Genomic DNA, 14,753 nt, shown 5'->3' with positions numbered 1-14,753 from the left:
TGAACAGTATGTGAACCCCTTTTTCAGCAACTGGTGTGAACCCAATGCCTTTAAAGAAATATTTCTGTTCCTGTCCAAACCATGATCTTATCATCACCCTGTTGCAATATTTGAGATGACTTATTATGTTTGAAGGTCATTTTTAATACCTCTCATCTAAGCCAAGTTTTTGACTCATCTGTCCACAAAACCATTAGTTCTCTGGGCCATTGAACCATTAGCCCAAAACTTTAAATCGGCATAGGTGAAACCAAACACCCACCTTCCCCAAGGCTTGTGACTGATCCACAGGTACCAGGCACCAGGTCATCAGTTATTGGAAGGTTCACAATTTCACTTACATTTTTTGACCAGAGAATATTGTATCAGATTCTCTTCTGAAATAGTATAGCTTGATGATCTGTTTAGATTTGTTAAAATTTTCATTTAGAACGTTATAGGTGATGGGACATGGGACAACTTTTCTTGCAATGTTGCAGGGCAACCTCACAACCAGTTCCATGGGATTTGATTGGATGATTATGAAAATGTGCTTACTGATAATTGTAACTGTCCACCAGTATGATCTTCTTAGCATCCTTTATATTCAGAAACATGTTTGACGGCACAGCTGATCTGGGGCAAATCTCTTCCTGCACAGGAGCTCTGCTGATCCTGGGGGGTCTCATGCTGAACCTGGTGGCTTCAGGAATGCTTCTGAGACCGATCAACGTCAGGCCCTCCTCCTCTCCATCTCCCCCCACCTCTTCGTCTCCCTCCTCGCCTTCAATCCAAAAAGGCCAGCATGGTGTTCTCAATAGACAAGAAAAGGAGCCACTTAAGAACGGCGTAAATGGGTCTACACCGGTGGCCAATGGAATTGCCAAAGCAGACTCTTCTCCATCCACAACATGGGCCGCGTCTAGCCCAGAGATAATAGGCAAGGGGCAGAATGATCTCACAAGTGTGGAAGTCACACAGCTAGTCCATAATGGAGTGAATGGGCTAGAGAGCAATTGCACCATGACAGGGGATCCTCCTCTGGAACGCAACGGAGCCTCTTCTCTAGCAAATGCTTCATTGCATGAGAAGGCCTCTTGTGAAAACCAAAAAAACAAAGCTCTGGACTTCTCTCTCCTGAAGAACCCTTTCTTCTGCATTTACACCTGGTCTCTTGTCTTCAGCCAACTAGCTTACTTCATCCCCTACTTCCACCTGTCTGCACGAGCTCGGAATCTTGGTATCGATGCCATGGACGCCTCGTTCATCATCTCCTTGGCTGGTGAGTTTTTCCATTTCTGCTTTTCAGTTTTCTAGCACATGTTGCAGACATTAAAAAATAAAAATAAAAATCAACCATTTAATATCCACTAACCAGATCTCATTTGGAGTATTGCGCTTACCTCAAGGATTATCAGATCATGAGGCAGCTGCGGTAGTGTTTAATTTGAGGATTACTAGCCTGTGGAGCATGTGGTGTTTTCAGGGTGTCAAATAAGCATTTTAAGCACGTAAATACAGGAAACAGTGCATGGTGCTTGTCTAAAAGTTGAATTTCAGAGAAAAAAATAGTTGTTGAGTCAGCAAAAATCTTACAGTCCTATAGTCTTAATCCAAACCAGCCATTTCGCTACTGATGACTGTGGATATTAATATTATGGTATCAATTATTAAGGGCAATTAAGGTTCATTATTTTCTATTGTAGCTGAAAATACCATAGCATGCATTTCACTGAGCTTTTGAGGGTGATACAAAAAGTCCCCAGTCAACTTTTGTGCATTAATTATTTGTGAGCTGCTCAGAATCTGCAGTCTTATGTAATGAACGTTCTTACATAAAAGCTGAACTTTAGCCCACTGGCCGAGGCAGTTGAGTTCAGAAGTATCCCATTGATGAAACCACATTATATGAAAACAAGAGAAGAAGAAAAAAACTTGACAACATGCATGAGGTCCGTGCTGGCAGAGGAAATGAGACTGCTCCATGGATGGAGGGGTTAAATGTGATTGAGGTTAAATCTATGAAGCATGGCACAGTGATGAGTGTTACACTACTCTGACAAACAGAATAAGGAGGTTGGACGTGTATCACTCTATACTTGTTGTCAGTCTGCTCCTAAATTCTGGGAAATGTGTTTATCCATCCCATAAAAGTACTTGGATAAAGAAGTGAAGCTTGAGTACTAACCTTGCGCTTTACATCGACAGTGACACATAATGCACAGCGCAGTTATGCAGACATATTACTTTTACTCCTACCCCCACAGAGAGGGATTACTGTCCCATGTCATATTGATATGTCGACTAAGTCCAACCAACCCCAACTCATTTCTAGCCCCCTTTGCCAACCCCCCAATTCAAAAGACTCTTTTCAGTTGAAACAGAGAGACTGGCCCCCAGAGTCCCAGGCCTCTACAAATGTGTTCCCGTGACAGACCAGTGCTGGCGAGCCAGGGAGTCGCTAAGCAACGGCTTACAGAGTAGAGTCGCTGCTGTGGTGACAGGGGGGCTTCCCAATTTTGCCCAAAGTTTGAAGTGGCTGAGATTGTGCCGAGACTCAATGAGGCAGCAAAGCCACACAAAGGGGTGGCCAGGCAGGCCAAACACGCTTGTATTTTAATGAGTGGGCAGGAAAATTGGACGTGGACTTAATATTGTGAGAGCATTGTTTTGCACTGACGCAGTGGACATTGCATGTCCTTCCAACCTTTTTGAGTCTTTGGTCAGACACGTCTGTCAAGATGCAATTAAAGGAAGCTTGAGGATACTGGTTATTCTCTGTGTGACTGACGGGAGAGGTCCATGCTACAGAACGTCAAAGAGCTTACCTTTCAAAGCCCAACTAGCTTTCTGCAGAGAGACTGCCTTAGGCACAGTATGGAGTGCTCAATGGGACCAGCTGCAAACGTTGACTAACCTGCTGAGATTAAAACACACAAACAAGCTCCCAGTGTCTCTGTGCTCAAGAGGGAGCACACCAGGAGATACCCTCTGGTTGTCAGCAGAGGATACATAAACAATAGACAGCTGTTTCAATTCATTCTGCACCACCACTAAGCATCCTGTGGCACATACTTTTGAAGGGGTGTCACATCGGAGGATTCACTCGGTTCAATTTCTCTGCAGATTGCATTCAATTAGAAAATGAAAGGAGTGCACTGCAGTTTTGGGGCAACTAACGTTCTCCAAACATCTCTGCAACAGCTGTTGGTTGTTAGCACTAGCTCGCACAGAAAGGTGATTGGAAACACATGGCTCTCGTGTCACTGCAGTGGGCTATAGCCATGTGGCAAGTCCACTGCAAACTCAAGGAGTTGAGGTTGAAATGCCTCATCACCAGCATTCTCTATAATGCGGCTGCAGCTGAAATGGGACCCATTGATCGGTCCTCGTTTGGGAGCTGTTTTTTTTCCATTGATCTGCTGGATAGTGCTGCCAGCAGCTTTTTCCTGAAGTGATCAATATCCAACTTCTTTCCAAACAGTTGGACTGCAGTGATATAGAATTACCATATCTTATGAGAGACTCCAGGCACTGAAAGACTTGCAAGGGCATGCTAAAAGAATTCCTTTTTTCTGTAGTAGCCATTTTTTTGTTTATGTCGTTTTGGGGTTTATGCCAGGGAGCAATTTTGACTAGTGCAAGAAGAATGTGCTACTATCTCTAGTAGCCTATGTCTGGGTTTGTAATGGTGGGCTATTTGTCTTCACAGCCTGTCTTCAACATTAAACTACACACTTTAGGCAAGGTGCAGAGCACAGAGCATGTGAGGTTCCTCAGTGCCATGATATGGAGTTTGTAAGGTGCTGAACATCATCTAATGCATAGTTTAACCTGCCACTAGAGAGTAACACCACTTTAAGTCAGATTAATCAAGGGGACTAGTAGTGGATTAGTTTTTTAGTATTTCATATAGTGCTGAATAGAGAAAACATAATCAGACCTGACAAAATATGACTATTACAGAGTTTGGTCTCTCTCTTCAGGCATCACAGAGACTATGGCCCAGCTGGGATCAGGCTGGTTGGCAGACCGTAACTTTCTCCATAAGTATCACTACCACAAGGCCTACTTGATCCTGTGTGGTGTGGTCAACCTGCTGTCGCCGTTGGCTACATCCTACATGCACCTTATGGTGTACGCGGTCTTCTTCGCCATCTTCTGCGGGGGCTACATGGCACTGTTGCTGCCTGTCCTGGTGAGTGCTGATTAATGCGAACTATGCAAAAGCTGATAATGCATAGGGCAACTTTTTGAGCAATGTTCCTCATTATAGTGGTTCTGTTCCCATTGATATTGCGCAACAGTTTATTTTCTCGAGAACTTTAATCATCTGTAGGCAAATTGTCATGATCGTCCAATTCAGAATGAATGGAACTGGTTAAGTAAATGCCCAGCAATATTGCTCAAAATGTTGCCCCATGTATGATCAGCTAAAGAGAATAAGGAAACACTAGGAAACAAGCCCTGCTGGATGACATACAGACATACAGCATATACAACAGAAATGAACTCATAAAGTACTTGAATGTCTTATGATTCTAAATTGTTTCACTTTACACTACAATCATGGCATGACTTCTAAGTTGAACAGAAGGGTATTTGTTCTTATATCAAATAAAAAAAATCAGTTTTGATTTACTGTATTATCTACTATCCACTACAGAGCCGGCCTGAGGCATAAGCAAACTAAGCGGCTGCTTGAGGCCCCCACGATGAGGTGGTCATAGTATTCGTACACAAAACTAAGACAAGATAATTCTGATTTCATGATCAATATTATACTACAACTGATGTGTCTGCCAGCGTTTGGATCATGTGCACAGACAGACAGTGAACTAGCGTTAACACAGCGACATTAAACCCACAGTCGACAGTTTGGATAAAAGTGAGTTTGCTCACTGTAGCTAGTTACTGTAACTAATTACCGGTACTAATTATTATTCAATAAATTTTTCAATTTAAGGTCAGTAAACCACACATAGTGCTTCACTTTAAATATATATATATAATGTTACTATAGTTACTATAGTGTTTCTCTGCCTTTGTTTTTAAAGTGGGCATATTATGCAAAACTCACTTTTCTGGTTCTGGTTCCACTTGGGTCACCGATGCTTCTACAAACACTTAGTGGGTTAGTTGAGAGAGGTTGATGTCAGAAACTATGTGCTTCTTTGAGCTATTCAGAAATCTCCCTTATAGAGTACAGAAGTGTGACGTTCCGTTTCCATGATGGCAGAATCACTGGATTTAAACAAACTTTCGAAGTGGCTTAAATAGCATTGAATGTAGACATGTGGCTTCATTTCTAGCTAATAAATTGTTTTAAATGTAAGCTATAGCCATTTAAATGTGTTTTACCTGCTAGGCAGTAGCTTAGCCACATAACACAGATTCCCTGGCAGGTGTAATAGAAAGAAACAAAATTCCAGTGGATATTTCACATCTTCTCAAAGACTGGCGGCTGTTAAGAGTGACGTTTTTTTGCCAAAAAAATAAAGCCAAAACACGTCCGTGAAATTAAGTATTATCCGCATGCTGTGAAGTTACATGCAGGTCTCTTTTACGGAGGAAACCCATGCTAAAATAAAACTCTGTAGTCACGAATTTGATCGACATGCAGGTGTCTGAATTGATTCAGCTATGGATATTTAAGGCAACAGGCCCCAGAAACAGCCTATTCTTAAAGGGACAAGAATGGAGCTGTGTAATCTGAGAGGAATTTTGGAATTCGCTTCAGCTTCAGTGACAAGTTTTGTGCAACCCATAGGTCTATTTTAACTTGTTGAAACAGAAGTACCTTTAAAATAACCGAAAGGTGTTCTACTGGGTTCAAGGCAAGTCACATACCATGTCTTAATTCTCAATGCCTCTCCAGAAATACTATGGAAAAACTGCTCATCTAATGTTTGTTGTTATTAATCGTATGTTAAGATCAAAACTCTAGTTAGTATTGTTTTAAGTATAAAAGATAAAGAATTTTATAGCAGCCCGTCTTATTAAAACAAATTTAGCTGCCAGTGCATTAAGCAAATGTCTCTTGATAAGATGTTTTGAATTAATACAGGCTGCTATTAAAGGGGAACTATGCAGTTTGTTTAGCTTAATTTACCTTAACTTAACAGCTTCGGAGTCATTAGAATAGTTATATGAGTTTTTCTGGGGTGAATGGTGGCCGTCTCACTTCACTGTAGCTTCTGTGAGCGGAAAAACCAGCCCAAACTTCTCAGAGACAGAAAGTCTCGCAGCCTCTTGATGTAACGGATTGCTTTACTGCACACACACATACACACCAGGAAGCGGCTAGAACAAGCTAGCGATGGAAGTTTCTCAGACATTTGTCATGGCAAAGCCAGCGAAAAGAAGCAGAAAGCGAGTAAACTGTTGTCGGAGGAACAGGGAAAGAGGAAACGGCAGACTGACTAATTGAGGAGTATCGTAAAATATATAATCTGAAGCTGTAGGGGGAGAGAAACCTGCGAACAAAAAGAGAGAGAACAGCGAATAAATGACCAAAACGGCATAGTTTCCCTTTAAATTAAGTGAAAATGATCTTACGAGAAAGTGCTAGGTACTTTTCTTTATACTAAAAACAATACCAACTAGATGTTTGATCTTAAAGGGGTGGTTCAGGATTTTGGACATAGGACCTCATTTCCAAGTTAGCAAGTGTGATATTTATCAGTGGAGACCGTTTTCAACACAGTCCTTCTAGTTGCAGAGTTCGCAGTTGCTAGGCTAGCACAAGTCATCAGTATGTGCTAGCCTGCCACTAAAAACATTCTTACCCATTCCAAAGCACACCTGAGGCAAATAAATTATAATGCCAGACAATCAATGTAAATGTCTGTGTTGACAGAATAGTGTTACAAATAAAACTACCTTTGCATCGCATTGCAATAGTTATACTTTTTTCTCTGAAGTTGGTAGTAGGGATATAAGCAACGACAGCGGCGGACTGATATTACCTAGGATTCTACTAGGTATCCCTGTTGGAGTGTGATTCTCTGTTTACTTTTCGGCGCAGTACTACTAACCGGAGCAAGTATAATTCCGCTGCTAAGAAACTAGTCCCTCAAAATGTTATGCGATCATTGAAATGCAAGCATAGAATAATGTTAGAAATAAAACTATCAACACAGACATTTACATCGATCGTCTGCCGTTACAGTTTATTTGCCTCGTGTGTACTGTGGAGTGGGTAAGACTATTTTTAGTGGCAGGCTAACACATACTGATGACTTGCGCTAGCCTAGCACCAGCAAACTCTGCAACTAGAAGGACTGGATGAAACATGTTAAAAATGGTCTCCACTGATAAATATCACACTTGCTAGCATGGAAGTGAGGTCCTATGTCCAAAATCCTGAACCACCCCTTTAATAAAAGATTGATAACACTTGGTTAGATAAGCAGTTTTTGCAGTGCTTCCTTCTTAACAAGCAAATTGTTGTCCCTCAATGCTCCATCTGTCCCAAAGTCAAAGAGTCAATCCGTTCAAATGCAAATCCAGTCCCAAACAAAAACAAAATCTCCCCAGAAAAAAAGTAGCCTACAGCATGATGAGAGGCATAAGGAATGTGCAATCTTGCCAGTTGTCGCGTTTATAAAAAATGGTTCCTGTATTTGCAGTAGCCTAAATCTAATGCCTTCAGAGTATAATCAAGTCAAGTTTATTTAAATAGCACATTTCATACACAGAGGTCATTCAATGTGCTTTACATAAACAAAACCAAACAATAATATACTCCTCCAGTGTTCAAATCCACAGCAAAACAACACAGGGTAAATCCTGCTATGAGCCCTCTAAACATGCCTGCTCATCTACCGGCTACACGCAGGTTAAAAGACAGGTAACTGTCATCTCCCCTTCCTCATTAAAACAAAGTGCATTAAAAGTACACACCTCCCTCAAAACTGGAGTTTAATGCAAGCAACAGACAGACTATTTATATATTACATTATTAAGTAATAAGAAAAGGAAATGATAACATCAAATTTGTGGATTTAGGCAACCATTAAAGTGAAGGTGATACAATATGGAATGTTTTATAGTTTTTATAGTTGGAGTGTACTGCATAGGCATTTCTGTTGTATTCTGTAGATGACAGTCATTGCTCTGCCACTGCCTGAACTGACCATCATTGATTTATTCCTCAATGTCACATTGAGGTCACATGTCACAAATATACCAGTTTAGGTTTTCCACCTGGATTGCTCGTTTGAGGAAACAAATGACGTAATTTATTTTGTAGAGATGAGCAGAAATTTCAAGTAAATGTCTTTGTCTCATGAGGAAGCTTCTCCAATACACATATTGCACACTGCCCTCTCCCCACATACACAGCACACTATCCCATCTCCCCTGTCATCCCCCCAACACACACACCAAGACCCCTGGCAGTTGGGTTAGCTCCTTGAGCCGTGGATCTGCCCAAGGTTTCTTCCTTGGTAAGGGAGTTTTTCCTTGCCCCTGTTGCTCTTGGGTGCTCCTTGTTGGTGCCCCCCACCCAATCCCAATCCTCCCCCACCTTTTTATGCAGCCCTTGCCACTTAATCTACTAAACCCCTCTTCTACTGCACTTTTTACCCCCCCCCCCCCCCCCCCCCCCCCATTAATGCACAAATAGGCTGACACCAGACATAATTTCACTGCATTTCTTACTTCCAGTAACTATATGCATGTGACAATAAACTTCCTTGTATCCTTGTATCCTTGTATCCTTGTCCTGGTTGTTACCCCCCAGCATTGGGACCTGTCTTCCGCCTAAAGCTGGTTTATGAAAGATGATGTAGTGTCAGAGGTGGGGTGCTCTTTTTGCATTCCAGTCAGAGGTGTGCCCACTGAAAAACAATCTTTGTTCCTGCTTCATTTAAGGCCAACGCACCTGACACACGTCAAGTGACGCCAAAGTTTACATCATTACTTTTAACGGAGCAAAGCCCAATGGTGGCGTCTAATGCGTGTCAACGCCAAAGCTTCGGAAATTGTTCTATCTCTTGAGCGTCAAATCCAATGTCATCGGCAGTGGGTATTGGCCTTTATTGGCCTTTGGGGCAGTCATGGCCTACTGGTTAGGGCTTCGGGCTTGGAACCGGAGGGTTGCCGGTTCGATCCCTGGCCAGTGGGAACGGCTGAAGTGCCCTTGAGCAAGGCATCTAACCCCTCACTGCTCCCCGAGTGCCACTGTAGCAAGGCAGCTCACTGCTCTGGTTTAGTGTGTTCTTCACCTCACTCTGTGTGCTCTGTGTGTTCACTAATTCACGGATGGGATAAATGCAGACACCAATTTCCTTGAGTACGCAGGTATACTTGGCCTAGAAAACCTGATTTACTTAAGAGACAACAGAACTAGTATTATGTCACAGAAATCTGTTGGGGTGTTCCAGTCAATCAATACTGATTTGCAATGATTAGTCTTGTGCTAATATCCAGAGTAAAAATTGAAGAACTGACATTTACTGTACATAAGTAAATATAAGCAGCAGTATACAGTTGACAGCTTTCTGAAGAATGTGTAATAGGCACCTAGTTTTGGTATACAGTAATCCTAAAATTCATAGAATTTTAATAAAGAATAGATGACACCTGTCATTTGATGGTCTGTGCTGGACCGCTCTGCAAAGTTTCAAGAGAAGCTTGAAGAGAAGAACACAACGTTGTCAACATTATCGCCAAAAGACACCAGTTAGCATGCTATCAGCTTTGATCGGTGGCAGCTGTGCTTTTGTGAGTGTTTGCAAGATGTTGTATGCCACGTAGGACGTTCTCTCCCTACATGCTGTGTTGATAGGTAGATAGAGCCGTTTCTCTCAAAGGCCTATTGAAATGAAGTCATGCTTTGCACCTCCCATACCAGTGTGCTCAGCTGAGAGGGGCCCCTGAGGTCTGTAAATCAATCAGGTAGCAGTCCACATGCTCTGTACAGCTTCAGTTCTAACTTCTCCCTCCCCCCACAACAAAGTGGATGGCAAAGAAAAACAAACACCCACATCATTCACCTTCAATGGCAATAAAACCCTCCAAATGTCACTCAACCTCTTTTGAGAGGCTACAGTTTAACTCTTTGTCTGATTTACATTCACAGGTAGATCTGGTGGGATCTGAGAAAGTAAACAACTCGATGGGCTTCTCCATGTTTTTTGTGGGGCTTGGTTGCCTGACGGGCCCTCCGCTTGCAGGTATGTGTGCACAAGTATCAGATGGTGATGAAATGACGTCAGGTGAGAGGTGGAGTGCACATGCTTGCTGCGTGGGGTGGGGGGGCTGAGAGGGTGTGCTGCACTGTTAGGCTGCCAGAACATGTTCACCATTATCTTCAAATGTCAGTGTTCTCTCAGGCTCACCCTGTGTAGGTTGATCCTACCTGAGTTTGGCCATTAAAACCGGGGGAGCATTAAAAACTGAAAAATGTACAACAAACTTTCTTCTGGTAGTTGTGACCTACTTGTTTTTCTGGAGTGTCCTTTAAAGTAAGGGGAAGGTTAACCCAGAACCTGAGAATGTCACGGTTCTTGGAAACACTATTCCACACTCTCTCACTATCTTGTGAAGGGGGGCCTCTTTGGGTGGGGTTGTTGTTGAACCTGGTGTCACAGTTCCCAGATGGGCTAACGCAAACCAGCTTGTCAGACTTGCTCGAGAAGTCAAGATGTGATTAGGGAGTTGGGAGGGACAGGGGGTCCAGAAATAGTGTGGTGTGTGCTGTTTGGCTGACTCTCTGGGGGCTTTGAGTTTACAGGGCTCCATGATGACCCCAGTGTCTTGAGTTATGACTGATACAACCACCCAGCTGGTTAAAAATGGCAAAAGCCCAAACTTATATAGAAGTGATTTGTCTTCATGGAAGCAGTATTCTCTTAAAAGCTTTTTAAGCTTTCCAAAATTATTCCTAAAATGCCTATTTTCAGACCAGCTTGCTACATTTTCCACTGACCAATGTATCCATTTACAATTTTGTATTACAGATCCATTCAAAATAAGTTTCAAGAGAGATATATGGTCTTCTAACTGAAAGTTCGTCACATGTTTTTTTTTTTTTTTTTTTTTTTGTGAACTTAACCCTCCAAAAATAGATATGTGTGAATGCCTGACTGAGCTTCTCACCTTTCAGGTTTTCTGTATGACTACACCCAGACGTACGATTGCTCTTTCTACCTAGCGGGAGTGTGCTACCTGCTCTCCTCTGTCTCACTCTTCCTGGAGCCCCTGGCACGGAGATGGCAGTCGAGGAGTAATGGCAAAGACCTGGGGAGGGAACCTGGAGGAAAAGTCAATGGCTGCTTCTGCCCAGAGCCTCTCAGGAATGGTGTTGTCTAGCAGATGGAAGCTGGCACAGGAACAACTCCCCTTTTCTGTACGTTCCCTTTCCTTGAACTTCCACATGTGTATCGGCCCAAGGTGGAGAAAATATCACTGTCTTCAGTCAAGTTCCTTGGCAGAGGAAAAGAGTTGAATGCATTCTAACCAACACACATCCAGTGCTTGAAGATGAAACGGAGACTATACCTGTAGTTCACAGATGCAAAGGCTTAATCCTGTTTTGTAACTTTTTATATATGCCAAATAGACATTTATATTATGACATATTGTTATTTCCTCCCTTTGTTTCCACTGGCATCATCGGCTTTTGAAAACATGATGAATAGACTTGCATTGGTCACTTGTGATTGTATTCTCGATTTTGCATTGCATACTGTAGCTGTTAACAGAAAGGCATATCAGATGCATTGTGTAATACACTCAATAGATTATTGATCTTGATATCTGTTGTCCTGTGTAACTATAGTCACAAACACGCACTTTCTTGCCAAAAGTAGGTCAGATTCTATGCAACAGCCAATTATTTTCTGGTGTAGTAGGAAGATTGCTTTTGTTTGGACAGACTGTTGCATAAACTTTAAACTCAAACGAGTTTATCACTGCAAAGAAACATGCTTTCTCCTATTGCACATCCCAGATGGTTTCATGAAGCATGAAGCTATTCAACTGCATTAGTGATAGTTGGAAGAGTGTTGGGAGAAGCTTAAAACTTGGTAAAACTTAGAGGCAAACTGCCATTTGGATTTCATTTTTGCCAATTCCTTCCTACACTGATCTACCTCTCTAGTAATCCCATGTAAGCTCTGTCATGTATAATTAATGGTCACAGGCTTACTCATTTTGAATAGAGACTATGTGGGAAGCACTGGAGTTTGTATATTTTGTATTGAAATGCTAGTTTCACTTTGTTTGTCCCACCATTTGCCTTTATATACTTAACTTTACTAATTATTCTATAATGTAAGCCAAAGATGCAGAGATATTCTATGCATTCACACCCATCACAATATGAAATGCAGTACCATTGACTGTACTTGGTAGCACCTAGAGATGTTTGTTCATGTGTGTTCTGTTGTGATTTTGAAATGTGCGTGAACACAATGTGTTCTGTTGTGTGCTGCCCCCTAGTGGCAATGGGAAGTTTTGGCAAAAAGAATGTCATTTCAATTAGTCTAAATCCTCACTGCACCTCTGTTCAGCTTACTGAAATCCACTCCAAGCTCATACGCACTGGACTCACAAATTTAACTCTAACCTTATGTAACCCATATCCCATTGTCTTCTCTATAAAAAAAAAAAATCAGAATGTTATTAGGTAGCCTTCTTGGCAAACACTGAATGTCTGAAATGGCTTTGTGACTTCTGGGTTTATATCCAGTCACTTAAGGGGTACCATGTTTATCTTCTTAAATTGGTCACACCACTATGTAATACTTCAATGGAAAACATAATTTCCATTTTAATCTCCTCAGCTTTCTTGAGGAGTTTGGTGCCCCATGGTGGTCTTGTATATTGAGACATACACATTGACATAGCCTGAGCTGGGCACAGACGTCTAAATGTAAATAGAATGTATGATTACAAACATGTTGAGCAGATTTTGTTGTGGACTGAGCAGAATTACTGGTACTTGTCTTAATCCATCAGCATTTTGTATGCGTCTGTGGGATCGTGGTTGTTGGGAAACTGATTACAAGGTGTTAACAACTGATTTTAATAGTGGTCACAACTTTCATCCCATCTGCAATAAAGACTTTAGTGACCACTAATCAAATATTTATTGGTCCATTGTTTGTCTAAAAGCTAAAACCACAATCTCTTGGATAACAGATATTTTGTCATATTTTTCAACTCTGGTGAAATCACCTCTATTAATAAAATATGCAGACCATTGCATATGGATAGGGATAATTGTTTTCAAATATATTTTACCTGCAAGATCTGAAAGGTTTATGGACACATTTAGCAAAAATACAACAAGAAGAAGAAGAAGACACATGTTCATTCTTAAGATACTAAAAATTACCACTGGTACTGCAGTAATTACTACAATTATTAAGAGGTGGTGATAACGTAGTGGTTAAAGAGCTGGGCCATGTAATAATTTACATAATAATTCACTTTGGATAAGTGTCAGCCAAATATATATATATATATATATATATATATAAAGATACCACAGGTGGCGGAGGGTACAAACGCAACCACAAATCTCCACAAAGTGTGGTAGGCTTTGCATACAATCCTATTTGACTAGTAAATTGAATGGGAGACCAATCATATATTCATATAATAATTTAGAGATCTGTACAGGGAAGCAGGAGGATTGGAGCAGATGGAAGGAAATGTGAAGAATCTTGCTTAAATTCAGGTTTCACACAACATCTAGGACCCATATTCAATAGTTGGTTCCATTACTTCAATAACCCATATTGTTCTAAGTGCTGGGTTATTATTTTAACTAAAGCACTGGGTTAATGACATTTTTACTTTTCATTGGGTTATCATAATGTGTGTATTTGTGTGTATGTGTGAGTGTGTATGTCTGTGTGTATGTGTGTGTGTGTATCTGTGTGTGTGAGTGTGTATATTTGTGTGTGTGTGAGTGTGTATGTGAGTGTGTGTGTATGTCTGTGTGTGTAAATATGTGTGTGTGTGTGTGTGCATGTGTGTGTGTGTGAGAATATGTGTGTGTGTGTATGTCTGTGAGTGTGTGTGTCTGTGTGTGTGAGAATATGTGTATATGTGTGAGTGTATGTCTGTGTGTGTGTGAGTGTGTATATCTGTGTGTATGTGTGTGTGAGTATGTATGTGTGTGTGTGTATCTGTGTGTGAGTGTGTGTATGTGTGTGTGTATTTCTCTGTATGTGTGTATGTATGAGTATGTGTATGTGTGTGTGTTTGTAGGTGTAGAAGTATGTGTGCATCTAGATACAACATTCTATCCCACCGGTCACTATTGTGACCGTTAACATGTTTACTCATTCTGCAAACACACCAAAGACATTTGAATAATTATAAATGTATATATCATAACTAGACACCTTAAAGACCATGTGTACAAAAAATATTTGTCCTATGTTTATTTTAACATACTTTAAAAACCTTTTATTTGGGAGCTGCGAGGCCGTCACCCTCTTCTCAAGGTGCAACCAGGAAGTAAACAGCTCTGGTCATGTGACAATTTACTCAAAACATTTGACACTGCACACATTTCATTGAAACACTCTATTGTTTCAATATTTACTGAAAGAGTATTGGGATATTCCCCAGTTACAGTTTTAGAGGCTTATAAGTACATTTTGATGGGGTGAAATGGGTTAAGACCCAGATGCTGGGTTAGTGGCTGAGAGCACAAAAAGTAATGTAATACACCCAGTGCCTGGGTAATTTTAACCCAGTCATTGGTTATTATAATTTATACAACAATTGGGTTCTATGGAACTATTTAT

General features: G+C 41.1%; 1 protein-coding gene across 3 annotated transcripts in view; it reads left to right on the top strand.

The window, feature by feature from the left end:
- The window catches only part of slc16a4 (solute carrier family 16 member 4), a 31,103-nt gene extending 18,022 nt beyond the window's left edge, over positions 1-13,081 (top strand). For 2 of the 3 annotated variants that reach the window (XM_042099629.1, XM_042099627.1), the window contains 4 exons: positions 641-1,261; positions 3,966-4,177; positions 10,067-10,160; positions 11,093-13,081. In XM_042099629.1, the coding sequence (XP_041955563.1) occupies positions 641-1,261; positions 3,966-4,177; positions 10,067-10,160; positions 11,093-11,298 (1,133 nt within the window). In that variant the 3' untranslated portion in view covers positions 11,299-13,081. The remainder of the gene's footprint in view (positions 1-640; positions 1,262-3,965; positions 4,178-10,066; positions 10,161-11,092) is intronic. The other variant, XM_042099630.1, reaches the window with a different exon arrangement.
- The last annotated feature ends 1,672 nt before the right edge of the window (positions 13,082-14,753 follow it).

This window comes from Alosa sapidissima, chromosome 7, assembly GCF_018492685.1.
Source record: "Alosa sapidissima isolate fAloSap1 chromosome 7, fAloSap1.pri, whole genome shotgun sequence".
NCBI lineage: Eukaryota > Metazoa > Chordata > Actinopteri > Clupeiformes > Clupeidae > Alosa > Alosa sapidissima.
The sequence above is the reverse complement of the archived record's forward strand: the minus strand, read 5'-3'. Positions and strand labels throughout refer to the sequence as shown.